This window comes from Anoplophora glabripennis, unplaced genomic scaffold (genome assembly GCF_000390285.2).
Source record: "Anoplophora glabripennis isolate ALB-LARVAE unplaced genomic scaffold, Agla_2.0 scaffold197, whole genome shotgun sequence".
Lineage (NCBI taxonomy): Eukaryota > Metazoa > Arthropoda > Insecta > Coleoptera > Cerambycidae > Anoplophora > Anoplophora glabripennis.
This window is the reverse complement of record NW_019416387.1, coordinates 132,904-145,027: the sequence shown is the minus strand read 5'-3', so window position 1 is coordinate 145,027 and position 12,124 is coordinate 132,904. Positions and strand designations below refer to the sequence as shown.

At 34.8% G+C, this 12,124-nt stretch overlaps 1 protein-coding gene across 1 annotated transcript; it reads left to right on the top strand.

Moving 5' to 3' along the window:
- The first annotated feature begins 922 nt into the window (after positions 1–922).
- On the top strand, positions 923–8,656 carry LOC108904903 (retinol dehydrogenase 13-like). Its single transcript, XM_018707622.1, has 4 exons — positions 923–1,159; positions 4,559–4,921; positions 5,364–5,486; positions 8,164–8,656. Exons 1-4 carry the CDS (start codon positions 1,042–1,044, stop codon positions 8,505–8,507), a joined length of 948 nt encoding a protein of 315 aa, XP_018563138.1. The 5' UTR covers positions 923–1,041; the 3' UTR covers positions 8,508–8,656.
- The last annotated feature ends 3,468 nt before the right edge of the window (positions 8,657–12,124 follow it).

The window sequence follows — 12,124 nt, the reverse complement described above, 5'->3', positions numbered from 1 at the left end:
AAAGAATCTATTGGCTCGTGTGAAGAGTTGTGGCAAAGAATACAAATCGCTGCCAACGAAGTCAGACGCAATCCCAATATGTTGTTTCAAACTCGAAGATCTCTCAGAAAACGTGTAAAGTGTATCAGTGTCAACGGTGGATTCTTCGAACAATTACTTTAAATCATAGTTACGTATATTATTTGTTTCATTGTTAATTGTTGTAATAACACGAAGCAACACTTGGTTTGTTTCGCTTTTAATTTCTCATATTATCAAAACATAGTGTTCGTTAAATCGATTTTTCTCGAAAACGGAACGAGATACTGAAATGAAACAAGAGTACGTAATTAATGGAAAAATGATAGCTGTTTCAGGTTTTGAATCAATTTTCATGTTAAATATACAGGGTAAAAAGTTATTAACTAAATTTTCGGTAAAATTGTTAAGTCTTCTCCTAGAATGTGAAAAATACTAAATTACTATACGACGCACTTAATTTTACATCACAAACATTTTAATTCGCCAAGTAAGCTACGCCCACTTTTGAGGCCAGTGTACGCCACTGGATCTCTCGGAGTACTCCGACCTTGTCTGGATAAATGTCTCACTGTTATTTTGAATCTGTTACGTAATTGATAAACCTTTCAAATTTTCAAATTTGCTCAGAAATTTTTCTGTAGTAAACGGTTTACAAGCTCAGGGATTTTGTCAATTTTTTTTCTGAGTTGTTGACGTTATTAAACTCCAACAGGGAAACTTGACGGAATGATTTGCAATATCCAAGAGTCATCAATAGATTTTTGAAGCGGTACATCTGTCTAGGTCGAGGACGACGACATTATACACTACGTAGTATAATAATGACTTGTTAAAACATCTTCCTGGTACCCCCCTACGGCAGTATTGCGTGTTTAGATAAATATAAAATAACGACACATAACCATTGATTATTTCACAAATACCAACAAAACGAACGACGCAGTTACCTTGTAAACGTGTAGGTAGACCGAAATTGAATACAGAAGACGTTCGTTTGAAGCTGTTCTAATATTTTCAATTATGGGTCTGTGTAATGCTGAGTGCACTTCAAAGGCCAGATTGGATGGCAAAACGGCCGTAATCACGGGCGCGAATACGGGCATTGGGAAATACACAGCACAGGATTTTTATACTAGAGGTAAGTCAATATATATTCGTTTTTTAATATAATTATAATATATTCTATATATTCTTCTTTATACAGGGTGTGACTTGTATAAATCTATAAAAATTAAACTACAGCTTCCTAACGATATTTGTAATAAAAAAGTCTTATACGAAAAAGTTCTATTTTTGCGTTTTTTTTTTTCATAAATTAAAGTTCAATTATGTATCAAAATACATATTTTCTTTGGAACGGTCCTGTCCGTGTGCTGTACGATAAGTTATGTGCTGTAGATAGGCTTACCAGGTCTCCGGGTTTGACCCGGAGTCTTTGAATTTTGATGGTACATCTTCGGGCTTCGGGTTAACATGTCATTTTTCCAGGTTAACGCCCTACCCCCGAAATCCATTTCCCCGAGTCACATATATCCTGACTGTGTCTTTTTTTTTTAGACACGATTTGTCCGATTGCAATTGCAGATCATTTTTTTTAGACATCAAGTTCTCTGTCATGAAATAAATCTGGTAACTCTAGCTATAGACCAGCCGCGTAAACAAATCGTCGTTGAAAGATAGAAAGATACTTCTCAATTTTTGAGGAATTTTATTAATAATAATTACTATCTTAAATGCATTGTTATTACTGCAAAAATGCGCAAACAAAACCACATCCGTAAGCATATGTAGTTGCCAACTGCGTGCACAAAAGAAACTCCATTAAAATATGGAACAAAATGAAATAAAACGTACCATTTCTAGAGAAAATGTTGAAATTGATCCCCATTAGCGCGGATACAGGCATGGCACCGATGCACCCAATGTTGGCGAATATTTTCCCAATTGGAGTATTGTGAACCAATGACTTCAAGTGACTCCAAAGATAAAAGTCTATTGGAGTTAGATCGGGTGACCGAAGTGGCTACGGCACAGGACCAAAGCGTCCAATCCATCGCTGAGGAAACATTTAATTCAAAAGTGTTGTTACTTCTCAGTACTGTGTGGAGGAGCCCCATCTTGAAGATAAAACATGCGTGCCCGAACTTGTAATGCCACATTGTCCAATAATTCAAGCAACCGCTTGTCCAAAAAGTCAGTACCTATATGTTGGTCTATTTAGTCGTCCTTCAAAGAAATAGGGACCCATAAGTACATCGCGTATTATGCCAGCCCAAACATTTACCGAGAACCGATGTTGAAAATGAGTTTCCCTAATCGCGTAAGGATTTTCATCGGCCCATAATACAGGGTGTCTCATAATTAGCTGCCAACCCTGAACAGGCCGATTCTATGATCAAAACTAAGTAAAAAAGTTCATATGAACATGGGTCCGGAAATGCTTCCTAAGGGCACAGGGACCCATTGAAGAGGGAGGAATGGAAATCATTTTTTTGCAATATCTCTCAATCGCGTTGTGATAAATGAATGAAATTTGGTATACACAGCTAAATTTTGATGAGCAATTTGATGGACTAATCCATTTATTTCCACAAGGTCCATTGGGGTGGGTACGGGGGGGCCCTTGGTACTTTGCGTGTGTAACTTTTTCATCTTTGACTTTTTAACAAATTGGACAGCAAATTCCGTTTTCCCGAACTGTTTTACGTTAAAAAGGTACTCTTGTTTCAAATCGTTATCTTTAACGGTTTCTGAGAAAATCGCTCTTGAATTAATCCCACTTTGGTCAATTTCATAGTAATTTAAACAAAAAAAATTTTTTTGTTTAAATTTAATCTAATTTTAATAAAAAAATAATAATAAAAAATTAAATTAAATAAAAATTAATCCTTTAAATGGAAAAGAGAGGAAAGGAAAATTATTATTATTATTTTTTGTTTAAATTACTATGAAATTGACCAAAGTGGGATTAATTCAAGAGCGATTTTCTCAGAAACCGTTAAAGATAACGATTTGAAACAAGAGTACCTTTTTAACGTAAAACAGTTCGGGAAAACGGAATTTGCTGTCCAATTTGTTAAAAAGTCAAAGATGAAAAAGTTACACACGCAAAGTACCAAGGGCCCCCCGTACCCACCCCAATGGACCTTGTGGAAATAAATGGATTAGTCCATCAAATTGCTCATCAAATTTTAGCTGTGTATACCAAATTTCATTCATTTATCACAACGCGATTGAGAAATATTGCAAAAAAATGATTTCCATTCCTCCCTCTTCAATGGGTCCCTGTGACCTTAGGAAGCATTTCTGGACCCATGTTCATATGAACTTTTTTACTTAGTTTTGATAATAGAATCGGCCTCTTCAGGGTTGGCAGCTGATTATGAGACACCCTGTATATTCATGTTATGGAAATTCACTTTATCACGGGTAAATGTCGCATCATCTGTTACACAAACAAAAACAGGAAAGTGTACTTCATTGGCACATTCCAGTAAAAACCATCTGCAAAAACGCATTTGTTGATCACAGTCCAGGGGGTTAGGGGGTAAAATTTGTTGAACTGGTTGCAGATGATAGAGATGCAACAGCTGGCGCCTTAAGATGTGATGTACGGTACGAAATGAGGTTTTTACTTGCTGTGCGAGTCGTCGAGTACTAATTGTGGGGTCTTCGTCAAGGTTTTCCAACACTGCATCTTCAACATTAAGGTTCACTTGCTGACCACGTTCTTCTCCTCGAGGAATAACACTTCCCGTATCTCGCAGCCGCTGAACGCACTGTAGGATTGTATTTGCACATGGGGGTGACGTTGTGACCATCGTTCCCGGTAACAACCTTATCGACACGTTCGGAAATAGTAAATGCATTGTTTTCTCGGTTCATTGTAAAACTAGTTTGTGCACAAACTAAAAAGTTAAGTAAAGTAAGAAATAAGAATCTCATTTTTAATGTAATCGGCAGGCAATTCTTATTTTTTACTTCTTTATAAAAATTATACTGTCACTATCGTGGAATTACAAAATAAAAACTTTTGTCTGGAATCTTTCACTTTTTAACACTGATGGGTCGATGAGAGATGCTTAATATTTAATAATTAAGTGAATAATGTATTCAATACAAATACAAAATCAGTTGACTGCACAAATTTTTAACAATGTAACCTAACCTTCTTTTAGTATTACTAGTATCAGAATACACCGACTTAAATTATAAGGTTGCATCTCGGGTCGCATAAAAACATTTCCAAAGTTTTTAATAAATAATACAGGTTCGGCTTTCATTTTCGATGAATAAATGAACTTTAATTTACAAAACAACAAAGAGTTTTCTATTACAAATATGATCAGGAAGCTGTAGTTTAATTTTTATAGAATATACACGCCACACCTTGTATAATACTTTAATACTTTAAAAATATTTTATTAGTAAATATCTTAATTTATTAGGTATCGTAAACGTGTAAATATTTCAGCGCCCTTACAATATCAGAAGTGGCATTTTACCATTTTCTCTAATCATTCGATGCCGATTTTAGGTGCGCGCATTATAGTGGCTTGTAGAAACTTGGAAAAGGCCAATCAGGCGATTGCTGATATCAAGGAGGCCTGCAAGGACTTGGAAAACCTGGGAACCATCCTAGTAGTAGAGCTGGACCTCTCCAGCCTTAGTTCAATAAAAAATTGTGCCGCTCAATTACTAGATAGTGAAGAGAGGATCGATCTGCTGATCAACAATGCGGGAGTGATGATGTGTCCTGAAAGTAGGACTGAGGATGGGTTCGAGATGCAGATAGGCACCAATCACTTGGGCCATTTCTTGTTCACCCTGTTGCTCTTGCCCAGAATCTGCCAGAGCACTCCTGCTAGAATAGTAAATGTTTCCTCCTTGGCCCACCGTGGTAAGTCATTTATTATATTATAACATGATTTAGTACGAGAAATACTTCATTTTGATTTGGATGTATTCCATTATGGGTTAAATAAGTTTTCAGTTTAAAGTGTTAGTCTATACTTTACATCTAGGTCATTCACATAAAAAATCCCCGCCCGATAACAGAAAGAGATTTTTGGATTCTGCAAAAGCCAGTTGTTAAACGTCACTTAAATCCCAAGTAGAGTTTTTCCAAAACAAATCTGGAATAGAAACATTTTTCATTCCTGAAAAAATGTTTTTCTTTGAGTCCAGTACCGGTCTACTTCTGCTTCTAGAACGTCGTCGACGAATTGTATCAACTGTCCTTTACAGAAACAAACATTTCTTTTCTCTTATCAACCGTAACCTTGTGTGTCACACTGTTTGTGTCTAATTTTTTCTCCTACATTTTTTTCTTTTGGACTTAGGCGGCAGGATCGACCTGGAGGACCTTAATTGGGAGAAGAAAAAATACGGTGAATTTGCAAGTTATCAGCAAAGCAAATTGGCTAATATCCTGTTCACCAAAGAACTCGCTCGAAGGCTCACAGGTACAAAAAACAATTTGTTTGAATGTCTAACTCTAAGAAAGTCATCGATTTAACATTCTGTTATAAAAAAACATGTTTAATTATTATCTAGTGATATTGCGGAACTTATGCTTTGACCAACACTGAATTTTGCCCGCAATGTCTAGTAAAAAGGTCATTCGTCAACAGAAACCACCAAACATATACCGGTTTCGAACTCAATAGTTGTTATCAGTAGATGAACTTACCGACGAATGATCGAGCTATTTTTTGTCTTAACGAGAGAGTATAATTCGATGCTTATCGAGGCCTTAGTCCGCAGAGTAATTGTTTCCCAGAATATAAGCAGTTATAAATTGCCTAGTGACGACACAAGCCTTGCTTTCATAATACTTGCAAATTAGCAGGTCACACTCTGCCAGTTTGTCCAAATTAGGCCATTGAGTAACTGTGCCCATTCATAAATGTAGCACTGTTACATTTTATATCTCACATATTTGTTTACTTAAATTAAAAAAAAAATTGAAATACATATTCCTAGCAACTTCTAAAAACTTAATTAATTAAAAAAATAATAATAATTGACTATCCTTATTAAAAATTAATAGTAAATTATGGTGAAAATACATAATAAATATAATAATATGCTAACATTATATTCTTATTATGTACTTCGATCAAGATAATCCATCTAATACCGTCATCCTTCAACATCATCGTTTTCTCCTGACTAAAAATAGGCTTTAACCATATCAATTCTTTCTTGAGTCGTATACTTACATACTGTTTTATAATATCACGCTAAAACGAAAATGAAAACAAAAATATACTGTACACTAAACATTGAAAAAAATTACTTTATACAGTGTATAAGAAGTTTGACTGCCATTACTTCAGCAAGAGATAGAGTAATCATAAGTGAACATAAAAGTTGTATATTACAGGGGAGTAAGATTAACAATTTTCAAAATACGAGTATTAATATTGGGGATTTTCATCACAACGTGACAACAGCGCTTAACCTGCTGATGCACACCAAGTGTGCACGCGACAGACTTGTCCTACGGAAAAAATGTAAACAACTATTACTGTGAAACATTTAGTAAATTTCAAGACAATTATTTTCCAGTTTTTAAATAAATAAAATAAAATTTATCGATTTTGTAGAAGATAGTGTTGTGCTTAAATTTTAGCTGGAATTTTAGTAATTATGAATCTCTTAAAACAGGAACTTAACTTTTAATCAAATCATGTATTTGAAAAATATGTAATTAAAGTACCTAAAGATTCACGTCGTCCAAATAATCATATGTATTAAAAATAATTTAGGTACTTACTAAATAGCAAAATCCAGTAATATTTAAACGCACAAGTATAAAACAAACTACAACATATGCTTAAAATGTCCACCACCATTTTCGCTGCACGCACGACACCTTCGAATCCAATTTTCGCGCACTGACTGGAAAGCACCTCAAGAAAAGGAAATAGTGGTATGCAAAAAATACTCCGACACAGTCGAATCCGGATACCAACTGAATGAATTTCGTAATGCTTTACAGCTTAGTACCTCATGTTATCCGCCGCGCTGTTGCCACTTTGATCGATATGAATTTTGTCAAATTTTAAATTTATTACAACGATAATTATTTTTTAGAATTAAGCATTAAGAAGTTCAAAAAAGTGATAAACATTGTATTATAAGGTATTCTATGCACGCAGTTATGTCAATATGCCTTAATTAGTCGAACTTTCGTACATCAAGTTGCAGATTTTGATAATTTTTTTTCTCGGAAATGGTTGAGTTTAGGACACATGTGATATAAGGTTCTTTTGTTTATTTTAATGTATTATATCGTCTTTTAAAATTAAGGCAATAAAATTTCTAACACCATGTAAACATTTACATTACACAAAATCACTTCACGAATACCTTCTCCTATACCGATATTCGGCCCTTATCGTTTCGCCGAATTAACGTGGCAGTTTGTTTTTTTTTCCCGTTTACCACCCTGTAATTTTGTACCAGGTGTAAAGTCAACTGGCAGTAGTCGCTTTTCAGAGGCAATACGGCTTTTTAACTGAACATCGGAGACTTGCCTCCGCTGCCCTTCGTAAGCCTTCGTAACAGGATTCTGCTTAAATTTAAAGCAGAAATTTAATTTTGTTGCCTTTTATGTATTTTGGATTAATTTAATGTATAGCATAATAGTATAGTTGATAAAGTAGCTGATTAATAAAAAATACTAGAAACATACACTGCTCAAAAAACACATAATTGTTTGTAAAAACTTGAAACGATTCAAAAATATATTTCATATCATTCAGATTAGTTACTAATTTTTCTTAAGTAATTTTTCATTCGCTCTCTAACAATTAATTTTGAAAAGGTAACAACTGGCAACGCTAATAGTGGACTGATACAACTTACCACACTAATTCCAGGTGGCCTGGAAATTGCAGTAATAAAATTATTTATAACTCGACTATTTATTTGATTTGAAAAAAAAGAATTTCAGATTCATATTCAATTGAACATGTACTATTACCCCTAAAAAACTAACCCCCACTTAAGGTTACACCCTGTAAAAAGTGACGAAACGTAGACATGTAAAAATACGTGCTTTCTTTGGAATTTGGTCTTAGTCAAGGCTGCTGGATCTTTATTTACTATTTATTTATTTTAATTGTCTTCTAGACATGGGTATAAACGGAGTAACCACCTACGCCTTGCACCCCGGAGCCATCAAAACGGATTTAGGGAGACATCTACTGGATTCGTCTTTGATGACGAACTTGTTCGTTCGGAGTATCGCCTGGACTTTCAAGACGCCACAGGAGGGAGCTCAAACTACCATCTACTGCGCTGTGGATGAAAAATGTGCCGACGAAAACGGGTTGTACTACGCAGAATGCGCTGTGAAGAAGCCAAACAGCGCGGCCTTAAACGAGGAGGACGCTAAGGGGCTCTGGGATCTCAGCTGGAAGATGGTGGGGTTGGATGAGAATTACGACCCATTTGGTAACTCCACAAAATTGTAAAATGGTTTACTGGCTTACACTTTAGGGTTTAGAGCACATATCAATTCATAAAATACTCTAATATTGACACATGACAGCACTGATATTTTTTTGTTTTATTTCTAGGTATTTTATATTATAAAGTGTGAATAAATGTTACTTATAAAGCATTTTTTTAAACAAAAAATAAACATATCAACCATACTCCTCGCTTGGAGAACTTAGGGATGTTATGATTGCATTTCACACCTCTTATAGTACCATCTAATGCAGATAATTATATTGAAACTTAAATTTAGATAAATCACTTTATTCTGTAACCATGGTGATCATGACTACAAATTTGTGGTCTGAATCTGTTGTAGTAAGCAGTGCCACTAGCGGCTGAGATGGGAAACAATGCAGTGTTTGTTCCTCAGTATGCGGTTCCATTTCTCCCAAGATTCAGTCAGAATATTCTCTTTTCACGCTCTCATTGGACCACAACAGTAAAAGTGGCGGCATTTGGTGTATGTCTATCCGAAAATCGTTTTGCATGGAAGCGAGAAGATGCTAATACATGCTGTCACAATACTCCGCCACATTGAACAGTGGCATAAGTCTTTTCGATCTGTAATGTACAAAAGTACATTGTTAATGTACTTTTTGGACGTGAGCATACGACATTACAACAGCTGGATCTTTCGTCGCCGTCGGTTGTCTCACCTATGACACACTGATGAGGACTAATAAGTCCGAAACTGGTATGTGCCTGGTGGGTTAAACCGACGAACGATCCTAGCTGTTGCACTAGATGTTGCGAGTATAATTCAATGCCGATCAGGGCATATAACCCGCGGAGTAGTTGTTTCTCGCAACACTGGCAATTTAAGTATAATAGAAATTTTCTACACATTATACAGGGTGTTAGAAGTTTGGTTGCCTTAATTTTAACAGACGGTAGAATACATTAAAATAAACAAAAAACCTTAAGTGATATGGGTCCTAAACTCAACTATTTCCGAGAAAAAAAAATATCAAAATCTCCAACTTAATGTACAAAAGTTAGATTTTAAGGAATGTGGACATAATTGCGTGCATAGAATACCATAAAATACAATGTTTATCACTTTTTTGAACTTCTTTATGCTTAATTCTAAAAAATAATTAGCGTTGTAATAAATTTAAAATTCGATAAAATTCATATCGAGCAGTGTGACAACGGCGCGGCGGTTTATTAACAGGAGGTACTAAGGTGTCCAGCAGCCACAATACACGCAATTCAGTTGGTATCTGGATTCGACCGCGTAGAAGTGTTTTTTGCGTACCACTATTTCCTTTTCTTGAGGTGTTTTCCAGTCAGTGCGCGAAAATTGGATTCGAAGGTGTCGTGCGTGCATCTAAAATGGTGGTGGGCATTTTGAGCATATGTTGTAGTTTGTTTTGTACCTGTGCGTTTAAAATTTATTGAATTTTGCTTTTTGGTAAGTACCTAAATTATTTTTAATACGTATGATTATTTGGACGACGTGAATCTTTGGGTACTTTAATTACGTATTTGAAAAATTTATTGATTAAAAGTTAAGTTCCTGTTTTAAGAGATTCATTAAAATTCAAGCTAAAATTTAAGCACAACACTATCTTCGTACTACAAAATCGATACATTTTATTTTATTTATTTAAAAACTGGAAAACTGTTTACATTTTTTCCGTAGGACAAGTCTGTTGCTTGTACACGTGGTGTGCATCAGCAAGTGCCCAATATTAATACTCGCTGTATTTTGTAAACTGTTAATCTTACGCCTCTGTAATATACAACTTTTTTGTTCATTTATGATTACTCTATCTAATGTTGAAGTAATGGCAGTCAATATTCGTATACCATGTATATATATTATTATTATTATAATTTTTTACCTTTAGCAAAAAACTTTTTTAGGGACGCCTATGAAACTCATTAAATTCTATTTCTAGGCGTTTTTATACATGTTCAGCTGATTTCGGATATTTCGGAAATACTACAACATTAATGTAAACAATAAACCACAGTAATAAGAGCATTATGAGAATCACAGTAATACCGAATAAATCGATATTATTTCGAATTAAAACAGTTGAAGTTATTTACTGGGGCGCTCGCAAGAAACTTACATTTTAATTAACACAATAGGTACTTTCGTCCAGCTACGTAGTGCTTTTAAATATAACAACTTCTTTCTTCAAATCAAATATATTGTTTTAACTTTTTTTGGTAATATTAATACTATTTTTATTTATTTATATAATGTTTTTGTCCTATAGTGAAATCAACAATTACCTGAAAAAAATATAAAATAGCATTACTAAAATTACAACGAAATACAATTAGATCGGTCAAATAGAAAACAACAAGTTATATTAATAAATATAAATATACAGGGTAGGAAAGTACCGATGGTCTATCTGAAGTTACGTGAGAGCGATAAAGTAAGCCATAGAAATCCATGCGATAGTGAAGGATGGCTATAATGAAGGCCTCTCATAGTCACCGCCCGTTTCGCCCTTCCACAAATAAGATCCACTTCTTATTTGTGGAAGGGCGGAATGGGCGGTGACTATTAGACGCCTTCACTATCCCCATCCTTGTCTATCACATGGATTTCTATGGCTTACTTTATCGCTCTTACGTAACTTCAGATAGACCATCGGTACTTTCCTACCCGGTATGTAGGTTATTTGGAACAGTATTTTGTCAATTTTTGTAAAATTAAAAATTATTAAAACAATAAGATCAAGGTTACGTTAGCAGACAACATCCTGTTTCATTAGCTGATGATTGGCATAATTTTTCTCACCGCTTTATTCAACCAATCAGCGGTCGAATCATCTCGAGCGTAGACGCAATGGTTTGCCATTGTTCATTGTAAACGAATTGTTAATACTGATGACGTTTAGAGATTTTTAGTCGACAGTGCCAATCGTGCAATATTGGTTGCCTAAGCTCGGCGGCTACGTGGCTTGTAATCATTTATGAAGGCTATGTAGGTAATTTTTCTCAAGACAGAACACAAACATTTAACGTTTCAACTAAATACAGGAGAACATACTACATAGAATTATAATGGCTTTGTCATAAAAATGAAGGGAAATTTTAAGGATACATATACTGATGGCAGCCGAAGAATAAAATGTAACAGTAGCGCCACTAGCAGGCCTTACTAAAAATCTAGTTGGTTAAAATTCTCTGGACAGTCAATATTATTGTGCAATAGGGCATATAAGAAATTGCGTTCTAAGTTGTAAGGAATCTGAACAAAATTCTTTAAAACGGAGTATAAGAATAATTTCAGAAACACATCATTCTCATGAAAGTAGCGACATTGTCTTATCACAACTCCCAGTGCCTTCAGCCTTGAAGAGACTAAATTCTGAATGTCGTTTGGGAAAATCAGTTTACTGTCAAAGGAAACTTCTAAATCCTTTACAGCGTCGATCCTCATCAAGATGTCTCAATCAGTTTCAGTTGAACTAAATGGGATTCATTTTGCGCTTAAATGACACAACTTTGCATTTAGATATATTTAAACTCAATTGATTTAAATCGCAGCATTCCACTACCCGATTTATCTGACCATGAAAGTGAACACAATTATCAACACTTGATACAGAAAAAAAAAATT